The 12,181-nt window shown below is 51.4% G+C and overlaps 1 protein-coding gene across 1 annotated transcript in view; it reads right to left on the minus strand.

Annotated features, from left to right (window-relative positions):
* The window catches only part of Camk2a (calcium/calmodulin dependent protein kinase II alpha), a 63,755-nt gene that overhangs the window by 6,455 nt on the left and 45,119 nt on the right, over nt 1–12,181 (minus strand). Inside the window, exons 14-16 of the mRNA XM_032886176.1 lie at nt 11,012–11,060; nt 3,828–3,903; nt 1,272–1,366 (exon numbers count right to left, since the gene is read on the minus strand). Coding sequence (XP_032742067.1) covers nt 1,272–1,366; nt 3,828–3,903; nt 11,012–11,060 — 220 coding nt within the window. The remainder of the gene's footprint in view (nt 1–1,271; nt 1,367–3,827; nt 3,904–11,011; nt 11,061–12,181) is intronic.

Genomic DNA, 12,181 nt, shown 5'->3' on the forward strand with positions numbered 1-12,181 from the left:
TCATGATATGTTTATTTTATTCATTTTTAAGGTCTTATTTTTAGGTACCTGTGTGCTTGTCGGGGTTGGGGCGGTCCGTACACATCGGTGCAATGGCCTATGGAAGTCAGAAGAGGCTTTTTAGACCTTTTGGAGCTGGGGTCACAGGCAGTTGTGCCATGACACGGGCAGTGGGGACTGAAGCCAGGTCTTCTGCAAGAGTGCAGGCTCCTAACCTCTGAGCCATCTCCCCGGCCCTAATGTGGTTCTTTTAAAGGAAACTTTCTGGTGCAATCACTAGCGGATTAGCACACCCACGAATGTGGACCTGGCACGGGATAGACATGGGACAGTAAGCCCAGGGAAGAGCAAATAGGATGCTCTTCCCCCAAGCTCATCTGAGCCCTCGCAAGCCTTTGAACAAGAGGGAACCTGGGATGGGTCAGAGAGGTGCAAACTGAGCCTTTCTCTGCCTGGGCACTCATGAGAACTAACCAGGAAGGGCTTTCTCGTTGTTTGAGCTAGTGCTATGTATGGGTGTCTAAAAATACCAGAAATCATGTGTGTGATAATGTACCTGTCATTTAGGGGGAGACTGGATATACCGCCTCTGAGGTCCTTCCTCCATATCCTAACCTTGGTTTGGTCCCTTTCTGACCCATGGCCTGGGTAAGACACAGACAAGCAGAAAGCTCAGTGGCTCAGGCCCAGCCTCAGCACCCTGCCCACCCTGCAAAGCTGCTGAGATCTCTCCTGCAGAGGAGAGGCCCAGGAAGGACACACATGCAGGACAGAGACCTAGACAAACAGGTAGGGCACAGCAGTGTGAAATCCCTGGCTCGCCCTACCTATAAGGTCATATGCAGCATAACCCAGGAGCCATCATGTTACCAACTGGGCATCTGGGATGACCCCCAAGCATCCAGGTGACTGTAGCTTGCGGTGTGAGTTAGGGAAGGTTACCTGAATATAAATGGGAATAAAGACCCTTCACCTAACTCTCCCAGGACGATAAAGGGCAGGAGAGGACTAGGGAGTCTTATCATGTGTCCTTGATTTGGGGGACCCACCCTTGCTTCACCCCATCCTCAGCCATAGGAAGAGCAGCTGACAGTCCAGCGGCAGTGAATGGAGAGGAAACCAGGGAGGTACCAACCCCTGTCCACACTGGATCTTCCTCTTCACTGGTTCCTGAGCCGCCCCTGAGGCCCTGCCCGTCACCCTGCTGTGCCATCCAGCAGGACAGGAAGGAGAGCAGACAACAGGCACCCCAGAGAGAAGGGATTGCTCACGGTTTTCAAAATAGAATCGATGAAAGTCCAGGCCCTCGACCAGGTTCCCCAGGGCCTCCGGTTCAAAGGCTGTCATTCCAGGGTCGCACATCTTCCTGGGGGAAGGAAGGCAGAGGGGAGAGAGCCCTGAAAAGGGAGCTTCTCGTTTGCCCGTTAGAGGGTGAATGGATACGACCATGCCTTCCTCAAGGGTTCAGTAAAGGAGGCGTCTACACACTGCCAAGTGTGGAGCGTTTGGCGAAGCACCAGGGGGGCACTGGCTACATCGAGGAAGCCCAGGGTCAGGCCCTGGCTCTGCCACTCACTCATGACAAGGTCACCATCACTGTTTGCCTCTTGAGTCCTTGCAGAGGGTAAGGCATCACTCTGTCCAGCCTGCTTTTATTTTCTACACTATACCCCGTCTCCGGCAGTGACCCAAAGGGGCTTTTCCTAATTTGTCTCTTGCAGTATAGGGGCAAAGTCACTTTACAGGAAATGACGTCAGCTCCCCACACCAAGCGTGCACACGGAGGAAGGAGTTTTTCACTAACTTGAGCTAAGCGTCCTAAGGCTGGAACACCCTGACTGTCTCTTCTGCTTTAAATGAAGGGGGGCGGGAAAGCCTTAAAGAAGATGAACTCCACAGGGCTGGAGAAATGGCTGAGCAGTCACAAGCACTGGTTGTTCTTCCAGGGGACCTAGGTTCATGGTGGTCACAACCATCTGCGACTCCAGGCCCTCTTCTGGCCTCCGCAGGCACCAGGCACACAGATGGTAGACAGACAAACACGCAGGCAAAACACCCATCCACATATGATAGTGAATATTTAGGAAGTGACGTCAGTGAGGAAGCAGAGAGTGTGGCAGGGGAAAGGAAAAGGAAGACAAAGGAAGCTTGTGCTTCCAGACGACCGCCCTGTTCCAGGTGACTGGAGGCAGGGGAAGAATACAGATAGCCCTCCCATTTGCATACCTGGAGGATATTTTGTGGTACAACATAAACCCCTGTGACCATAGCAAAGGAAATGTCCCCACATAGGCTAAGCTTCTGGTTCATACTAGAACTGGCACTCTCATAACAGGACATCAGGCCCAGCCTTGCCTGAGATGGGCAAAGTCTTTGAGGGTGGCTCAAGCGCACTCCTGCTGCAGAACTTCCTTAAGGGGTGGTCAGGGGTCTCTGCATCCTGAAGGACCTGAAGGCTACCTTCTCTAAGTGCATCATACATACGTAGATACTGAGGCTCAGAGAGGAAGGGGCTAATTCATGGGCATGCCAGCCATACCACAGGTCCCGAGGCCATGGTAAGTTTCAGAGGCTAGAGCAGGCTGCAAAATATCATCATAGCGGGGTTGGGGATTTAGCTCAGTGGTAGAGCGCTTGCCTAGCAAGCGCAAGGCCCTGGGTTCGGTCCCCAGCTCCGAAAAAAAAAAAAAAAGATTTAAAAAATATCATCATAGCCTATAACATTACAGAGGAGGAGAGCTTTCCTGTGATAGCAAGAAAGGCCACATCGCTACTTTGCTCCTGGCTGTGGCTTTTCAGAATCACTGACTTGATAACAACCTGACTTAGCTTTTCCAGGTCTACCCAAAAGACTGGTGAACAGTCAGCTCCCATTCTTTAATGCGACACCCTAATATCCTCCAGCACATGCACCCGTGCATCCTGGGCTTACACATGTGCCTCTCATGTACCTTATTCCTCCAGAGACAGCCAGTGATTTTCCAATGACTGAATTTAGTTCCCATGATTAGAACGTACAACTGCAGCTTCAGTCAGCCTGAGATCATGCCTGTCAGGCTGTTCCCACCTCACATTCACCCCACAGGCAAGGGTCACACTGTCTTGGTTGGATGCTTTCGCCCACAAAAAAAAAAATGTGTGGGACTGCCAGGTCCAGATCCAATTAGCCCTGGTCAAAATGCGTAGGCCTACATCCAGAACATGCATTCATTCTCTCTGGGCTAGGCTGGAGACTTACTTCTGGACCAGACCAGCAAAGGCGTGATCACCACTAGGGGGCGCTGAAGCCCAGCTTATGCACACAGTCATGCCTCCAGGGCCTGGAGCAGGTATGTGAGCAGAGGACATTAATTCTGTTTGAGACTGTGCCTTATCCCCCAGCGGGTTTAAGAGTGAGCGGGTTCCACCTTGCTCACTCTTGATCACTAAAGGTGTACACTCTCTGGGTCCCTGCCTGCTCCTGCTCAGTTGAGATCAAAGACCCACAGCAAAGACTCAGACCCACTGGGCAGGATAGAGAAGGACTGGGCAGCATAGAGAAGGACTGGCCTCAATTCCCCACTTCCCCGTGCTAGGGTACAGACCACCCTTATTTCTTGGGGAGAGGCAAAGCAGCTTTACTTGGAGCTCCTCCAGGACTCAGGCTAGCCGGAAGAGTGACAGGAAGTGACGCGAGCTGCTCCGACCCGAACCGAGCGAGCGCAGCGCGGAACAGAAAAGACTCCATCTCATTTGCATGCAGAGAGTGAGTAGGCTCGGAAACCCACAGATTAGCGCCCCTGAACCCAATCCAGGCAGCACATGCAGAATGAGCCTGGCTAACTCACGTGTAGGATTCAAAGTCTCCATTGCTTATGGCTTCGATCAGCTGCTCTGTCACTTTGATAATTTCCTGTTTGCGCACTGCAAGGTAGGAGGGGGACACAAACAATAATGACAGTGACAGTCATGAAGAACCAAGTACTGGCTTCCGAGTCCCCAGCACGTGCCAGGCAGGCTCTGCGGGGACCTGACACTGTATACGGATGATCTCACTCATCCTTTCGTTGTTCCTGAGAGAGAAAGATCATTAGCCCGGTTTCACACAAGAGACTGAGGCCCAGTGTGGGGTGGGAGGTGGGGAATGTGGTCCCCAGAGCTACGAAAGGTAAAGATAGTGGACATTCAGACTCCAAGTCTTGTTTGAACCCAGGTTTTGACTCCAAAATACGTGTCTCTGCCATTCACCTTGATTTGCCGTGTGAATCAAAGCCATGTTACATGTTGCCTGATTTACTGACTATCTCAAACCAGGGCTCCCACACCGGCAAACATAGGACTACAAAGGAAAGTAAGTCGACCTTTACATCTGGGTAGTTTTTGCTCTATTTGGGTGATGAAGATTCAGGCAGAGCTGTCTAGAATCTAGGGTTAACTGAATTCTCCCATCTGCCACAGAAAAGAAACACAAGAAACTGCTTTTCTTGGCAAAGAGTTGTTAGATGTGTGGCCCGAGCCTCGGCATCCCCAAACCTGGGATGAGAATCACTCAGACCCACACAATAGCCCAAAGAACTCAGGCTTGAATTCCAGACAGATCATCACCCAAATTCCAATCTGTGACCTTACGAGCTGTGGGGCTGAGAGCCACAAGACTGACTGGCTTATCAGAAAAGTGTCCTCCTCCAGAGCTGGTCTGAGGGTGGGACAGTGTGATGAGCATGAAGCAGTGTCCCCAAGCCTGGCCCATCGTGGGTGCTCATGACAAGCAGTGTCGTTGCTGGCAGCCCCCACTTAAGATCGTCTTGCAAGCTCCTCCCAGACCCTGGCAGTTAGGCAACACAGGAGATACCCGGTCCTCAGTAATGAAGGAATCTTCAGCAGGTATCCTGGGCCCCAGCAGAGCAGAACAGAAGCTGCCTTAGAAAGTCCATGGAAGGTTCTCTTTCCTTCTTTCCTTCAGAGGCAGCTCTCTTCCAAACCCAGGAACTGGGCTCAGTGGGTCTCAACATCCCTAGGAACCAGGTTGGGTACGAAGCCTGGGTGAGACTCTGACTTTTCCTTGCCAGCTGCCTAGGCTGCCTCAGACACTCATTCTTGGGCCCAGAGGAGTGGAATCTGAGGGCATCCAGGCTGGAAGAACTTACAGCGGGCCAGAAGCTGTCCTCTCTGAGCGACTGAGGAAACAGAGGCCCATTGAGGGTCACAATTTCCCAAGGACATGGAACATACGGTGCAGCCTGGCTCACAGCCCAGAGCTTTTTCCACGGGACCCTAGTGTTCCGGCCTACATGTGCACACCCCACGTTCTCAGAAAACTAACCCCACACAGCTGCTTGGAACTCACTACCTACCTCTAAACTTCAATGCCGGCTAATAGAAGCGAGGCCCTGAGATCTGGAACGGGCATGGCCCTGCAGGCTACAATATGGACCGAGTAGATGAATGTGCACAGCTGTGGCCAGGGACTTTAGCCTGTGGAGTGTCAGGGCTTCACCCCCACATCACAACTGCACTCTACCCACATCTATACCCAGCATAGCCCTTGGTGTGTGGTGTGTGCTTGGCAGAGGGAATGACGATCCAGCAATGAGCTGTAATGAGCATTCCCACAGTGCTCTCTGCCGGCTCGCCCAGACTCTGGTTGGAATCATCTGTGCCGGGAATGTGTCTAAAAGGCACTGAATGCATTTATCGTGGGGGTTGTTTTCCTTTTTCTGGGGTCCACTAGGGTAGAAGTTGTACCCAACTCGCACGTGTCTCCACATGTGTGGAGTGAATGAATGAGCTGACAGCTCCAATCCAGAGAGTCCGGGCTGTCATCTTTGCTATCTCTGGAGTTGCCCAAGTTACCTGAACACTTGTGTTCCCGGGAGCTTCAGAACCTGGGCTCCTGGTCAGCTTTTGCAAAAGCAAAGATTAGTCATGGGACAAGAGGGCCTTGCCAGCAGGGGCTGCAGACTAGATCCCACTCCCCTGTGGGATCGGGACCACGCAGAACAAACCCCTGTGCTCCTGACAGACTGTGGGAGCTGAGCCAAAGCCTTTGCCTGTGCTCTAGGGCCCGCCAGCGTCTTTCCACAACCAGCTCCTCAGTCTCCTGCTGCTTTTTGCTACCGCCATGAGGTATGTGGCAAAGTGGTCCAGGTCCTGGATTTTGAAGGCTTGGGTTCTTGTTCTGTTACCACATAGCTGCAAGGGACTACTCTGGGTCTCAGTTTTCCCATATGGGTAGTGGGGCTATCAGTACCTGCTTTTTAGGGTTATTCTATTGGTAGAAAGGGCGATTGTATGCAGCCCTCCCTGAGAGCTTGTGTTCCCAGCACCCGATATCAGCTCATGGTGTGAGAGATAAGGTCTGAACTCCAGCATTCGGAGCAAAGTCTGGCCCTTGTGAGAGACAGCTGCCACATCTACCATTTGCACACTGGGAAACAGAAGCTTGTCCAAGTCTGCCTCGAGGTTCCAGCCCGGACACATGCTTCCTGGAGCTGTGAGTCACAGGATGCAGTCCTGCTGGAGTTAGGGCCTGCAGCAGCCAGCGCTCAGTCAGACAAACCTGACTAAGAATGCCCTGGCTGAAGTCTGCTTTTGAAAGCTCCTCCATGTAGGACTTGGTCTTTCTTCTTCCTAGGACCCCAAAATAAGTACCTGCTCCCCAGTTTCCATCCTCCCCTGACCAGGCTTCTCGTCTCAGGAACGGGGTCTCCAGAGCCACTGCAGATTCACACCTGTCTTCAAAACTCTCCCTAAGCTGTCTGGACATATCTGACACACAGTCCCCGCCGGAGTGACACCGTGAACCTCCGTGAATTCAGTGCTGGCTGGGGCTGGCTTGGCTATACTTTCAGACACCAGGATACCAGCTTTTCCAAAAGCCAGAGTCACCCGGGCAGGAATCTCCCTAACTCTGTCCTCTGGGATGGAAGACCTGGCTGGGGCCTGGTGCTTGGTGGGGCTGAAGGCCACTCTGGTAGGAGCTTCCCAGGATGCCAGCAGCTCCATTGCTGCAAAAGCAGCCTTCTCAGCTGTTCACCGTATGCCTCTAGCCAGGCTCCTCACTCAGAGCATCTGGAACATTCCCCTACAGACAGGAAAATGGAGGTCCCAGAGAGATGAAGAAAAGCTCTTAGCTGGGTGGTGGTAGCATATGCCTTTAATCCAAGCATTTGGGAGGCAGAGGCAGGTGGATCTCTTTGAGTTTGAGGCCAGCCTGCTCCACAGAGGGAGTTCCAGGACAGCAAGGGCTGCATGGAGAAACCCTATCTTGAAAAAAAGGAAGGAAGGGAGGAAGGAAGGAAGAAGAGACTCTCTCTTAAGATCAGACCACATGGGCTGGGAGAGATAACTCGGCAGTTAAGAGCACTGACTGCTCTTCCAGAGATCTGAGTTCAAATCCCAGCAGCCACATGGCTCACAACCATCTGTAATGAGATCTTATGCCTTCTTTGGTGTGTCTGAAGACAGCTGCAGTGTACTTATATATAATAAATAAATAAATAAATAAATAAATAAATAAATAAATAAATAAATTTTTAAGATCAGACCATACATTGAGGCCCAGCTGGGGCTTACACTCCTGACCAGTATTTCCTAGTGTCTACCCAGCATCTGGGGAAGCTCTTCAGCTTGGAGAGAGAACAGGTTGTGCACAGAGGCAAGGGCCTGAGGAGGAAACCGGGAGAGCCTGGCACAGCTCAGAGAGCAGTGGTCCCCACACAAAGCCAGAGGAGCTCTGAACAGCTCACAGCCTTACTTCCCTCCAGGGGTGCTCTCCTGGAGAATACCGTTTCCAGTTAACTGTAACACTGGATCAGAGTACCCCAGCTGACTACAATTCTCACCTGGTAAGAAGGCTTAATGGGTTGGTGCTGGGAAATAGTGTGGCAGCCTGGGAACATCCTCTGAGCTGGGGGGAAGTCTGCACACACAGAGAGACGCTTCCAGCATCCAGCACGCTCAGCTACTGAGTCTTTTGTGCATGAAAGGAAGCTGAGGCAGGGAACAAGGTCCCAGATCTTCGACTAGTGACTGTGACGGTTAATCTCAACGGTCAAATGGACAGGATCTGGAATCACCACAGAAGCACACCCTCAAGTGTGTCTCTGAAGGCGTTTCCACAGAGGTCCACCTGAAGGGGGACGGGTCACCCTGAATGTGGGTGGCATCATCCCGAGGCCTGGGACCCCAGACTGGCTGACAGGAAAAAGTGAGCTGAGCCCCAGCCTCTCTCTGTGCTTCTGCTATTGTTTCCTGCCTGCAAAGTCGAAGTCCCCAGCTGCCTTGTGCTCCTACAGCCATGACTGCCCACCATAACGGACAGTGCCCTCAAACGATGGGCCAAAGCAAACCCTTCCTTAAAATTGCTTTTGACAGCCTTTTTTTCCCCCACAGTATTGGGGAAAAATAGGTAATACCATAACCCATGTGGGCCTTTCCTCCCTCTGTAAAAGGGAGAAGTAAATTAAAATCTGAGACAAATTGTCCCCCAGGTTCTTTAAAGTGAAAGCAGCTGTTGGCAAACGTGAGGCTTCGGGGCATAGCCCAAAGTCAGCATCCAGGTGGAATACGCCATTGACAGCTCCCGTTTCCCATTGCCAGTGCATACACATTTTGTATTCTACTCCAAATATTCTGTCTGTTTAACATATAAATATTTGTCTTAAAATAGTCTTTGAATCCAATTGAAAATGTCATGGGGCTTCCTGTCACTCAACCACGAACTCCAGTTTGAACAAAAAAAGAAATGAAGAGATTTCTTGAGGCAATCACCACGTGGCAAATGCTGTGTGTGTGCTGTGCGTGCAGCTGTCGTTTCGTCTGCACCGAAATCACAGAAGTTGCTACTATTAATCATGAGGGAAACAGAGACTCAGAGAGGTTGATCAAGCCGTCAATGCATACAGAGCCAATACACCCCCAATGTGTCTATCTGCCCTAAGGCCAGGAATAGAATCTTATCGCCTCAGAATCCCAGAGCCCATCTCTTCCCACTGGGGCCGAGAGTCTCCCATTTGGTGAATCTCTAAGAAGCAACACACTCTAGTCCTCAGAGACCTGTGGCGTAGGGTCAGGCTGTGATAAGGGCAGACCCATGAGGCCGAGTGGTAAATGGTGTCAGCAGGCAGTTCCCTAAGAGAACACATTTGCAAGGTTGTCCATGTAGCCATGACAGAGCACCAATTTACTATCGCTAGACTGCTCCCCTCACCAATCTGAGAGTGACCAGAAAGGGACAGCCACAGACTCACGACTTCTCCCAGGTCCCTGCAGATCAGGAAGCAATCACCCTGTGTGAAAACTACCTGCAAATTTATCTACATTGTAGTGCCTCCCCTCCCCCGTGACTTTATAAAACGCTTACCATATAAACACAACTGTTTGTTTGTTTCTGTTTAGCGATTAAGCCCAGGTCTCCTGCATGTTGGGCAAATGCTTTACCATCAAACCGTAATCCTAGCCACACTGTATATTTTTCTTCAGAGCAAAAGTATCAAAACTCTTAAAAAACAAACAAACAAACAAACCCCACCAACCACCTCAGTTAGTACAGGTGAGTTACCTCCAGGTCAGAGAGCCTTTTCCATGTTGCAACAAACCCTCCCCCGGCTCAAGGCATCTCTGGCTCCTTCCCCAGTGTGCAGACCGCAGAGTGTGCTCTAGTTTCCCTGACTTGGGAAATGTGAGAGGCAGGAGGAGCCTCTGTATTCTTGCCTGGAGAAGAGGGTTTATGGGAGGGTGAACGGTGAGATGGCGGGAAGGCGTTAGGCCGGTGGTTCTCAACCTGTGGGTCGCGACCCCTCAGAGGGCTCCCGTGGTAGATATTTATGTTACAATTCACGACAGTGGTGAAATCGCTGTTACGAAGTAGCACTAGGACTATTTTATGGTTGGGGAAATCACCACAACATGAGGAACTATATTAAAAGGTCACAGCATTAGGAAGGCGGAAAACCACTGCCCTTTTCACACTGAAATAACGTCACAAATCTGCAGTACTCAAAAAACAAGAACTGTGCAATACGGTCACAAAAGTTTTTTTTTTTTTTTTAAATTGCAAAACAGAAAAACCCCTAATGTTTTAGGGCTGGAGGGATGGCTCAGCTGTTACGAGCACTGGCAGAAAACCTCTGCTCAGTTCCCAGCACCACATGGCTGCTTACAACCACCTTAACTCCAGTCACAGAGTCCAATGCTTGCTGCTGGCCTCCAAGGACACAGTCCTTGGGACGCTTACACAGGTCAGCAAACTATTCACACACAGAAAATCAAAACTAAACGAAGCTTTTAAAGATGTCACCTTTGAAGTGACCTTGTGGTTTTCTGTTGTCCTTGACCGTATGCGGCCTGAGGACTACGGGTTGGCCACCCCTGCCTACTGGCCCAGACGGAGCCGCAGGTTTAGTAAGGACCCATGAGCTGAGGATGGCTTCTTGCTATTTCCTTTCTCCAGACTTCCTGTTTACCCATCCACCTGATGGGTTTTATTGTGAGCCCAGGATTCAGCTGGCCTCAGCCTGCTCCTTCTGCCTTGGCGCTTCAAGCACCGAGACTGAGGACATGCCACCCCGGCGGGCGGACCTGGGCATTTCTAAGAACCACTAGGTCATGAGCTACAGAACCCCTGCATCTTTAACTTTGCCTTTGGCTTTGGATTCACGGGATGTGCTCCATCCTGCTGACGACTTTCTGGATTTTTTTTTTTTTTTTTTTTTTGTGCTCTATTCTGTTATTCCTGGTGCTTCGTGTTTTTAAAATGATGTCAGTTAAAAAAAAAAAACAAACCTAAAATGACTTATCTCAAATGGAAAATCCACATCATTACTGTGCATCTAATGCTTAAAGATGTTAATTTCCTCTGACAAGACAGTGAAATAAACCCATAAGCTAAAGCGAGTTCCTTCTGTCTACCCACAGTGCTGGGAAAAGCCATACCCACAATATGTCCTGATTATCCTGAGCCAAGTCTAGCCACAGCATGGTAGGTGGGAACAACCTTGAGGGGTCTGCTCAGCAGGCCAAGTCCCCCTACCTTTGGTGTCTTCGTCCTCGATGGTGGTGTTGGTGCTCTCAGAGGATTCCTGTCAAAGAGAAGAGGGAGGCGATGAGGACGGCCTGGCTGCAGGAGGGGCTGGGTTAGGTTGGTGACCTGACTGCCTGGCTGCCCGGCGATTCGATGGGCTCTGTGGCCTCCCCGGCTCTGCCGTCCAGATGCTTCATACGAACCCTGCCAGACCCTCCAGCCTGAGGGAACCCAGCTAAACAGGTGGCCAAGCAGGGCCAGTATGAGGCGGTCCCTGCAAGGAGATCCCTGGCCTCTCTGGGAGGGTTGAGAGGGGGCTTTGGGGGTCCTTTCTGCTCAGAGGGCAAAGAAGGGGTTACAGAAGAGCAGAAAGACACCATGGAAGCCACAGAATGGGAGAGAAATACACACACTGGCAGGAAAAGAAGAAAGAGAGAGGCCCAGTGTGAGAGAGGGTGGGCTTTTCAGAGGGGAGAAAAACCGCGCAACCAACGGAGACAGCCGTGAAACCAGAAGAAGAGGGACACAAGCCACCGTGTGCCCCTGACACACTCTAGACAGAGGCATGGCTGTGGTTCCTCTGCTGGAGTGGCACAAGCCCAAGGAGCCTCCATGATGTCTGCTGCTTTGGCCAAACGGAGCCCCACCCTAGCAGCCAACAACGGCACAAACCAAGCCCTGAGATGAGCTCTTGAGCAGAGGGGTGGGGGAAGCAAGAAGCCAAGGGCTGGACTTGGTTCGAATCCACCTTTGGACTGGAGGAAGGCCTTGGATCTGCTGTTGGCCTGCTGGTCTGGGCCATGGAATTGGAGGTGTCAACAGAAACACGCAAACAACACACACACACACACAACACACATATTGTCACACAACGCGCACGTACCACGCATGCCCTGAGCACGCTCTCCCCCGCCCTGGGTTCCTGAGCAGCCTGCAGGAGAGAGGCAGGAGCGAGGGAGCAAGGGTCTGAGGCCCAGCATTTACCCGTGTTTGGGAGACGGCAGACACTCACCATTAACTGAACGCTGGAACTGGACTTTCTTTTCTGGAAAAACAAGGAGAAGAGATGGGACAGGAAAAGACACAGCATGAAAACAGCAGGGAGGTTAGGAAGGAGGATGGCCTCGGGGCCATCCCCTGTGGTCCTTTCTGATCAGCAACGTCTACCTGGTATTTCCT

Source organism: Rattus rattus, chromosome 15 (genome assembly GCF_011064425.1).
Source record: "Rattus rattus isolate New Zealand chromosome 15, Rrattus_CSIRO_v1, whole genome shotgun sequence".
In the NCBI taxonomy this organism is placed as follows: domain Eukaryota; kingdom Metazoa; phylum Chordata; class Mammalia; order Rodentia; family Muridae; genus Rattus; species Rattus rattus.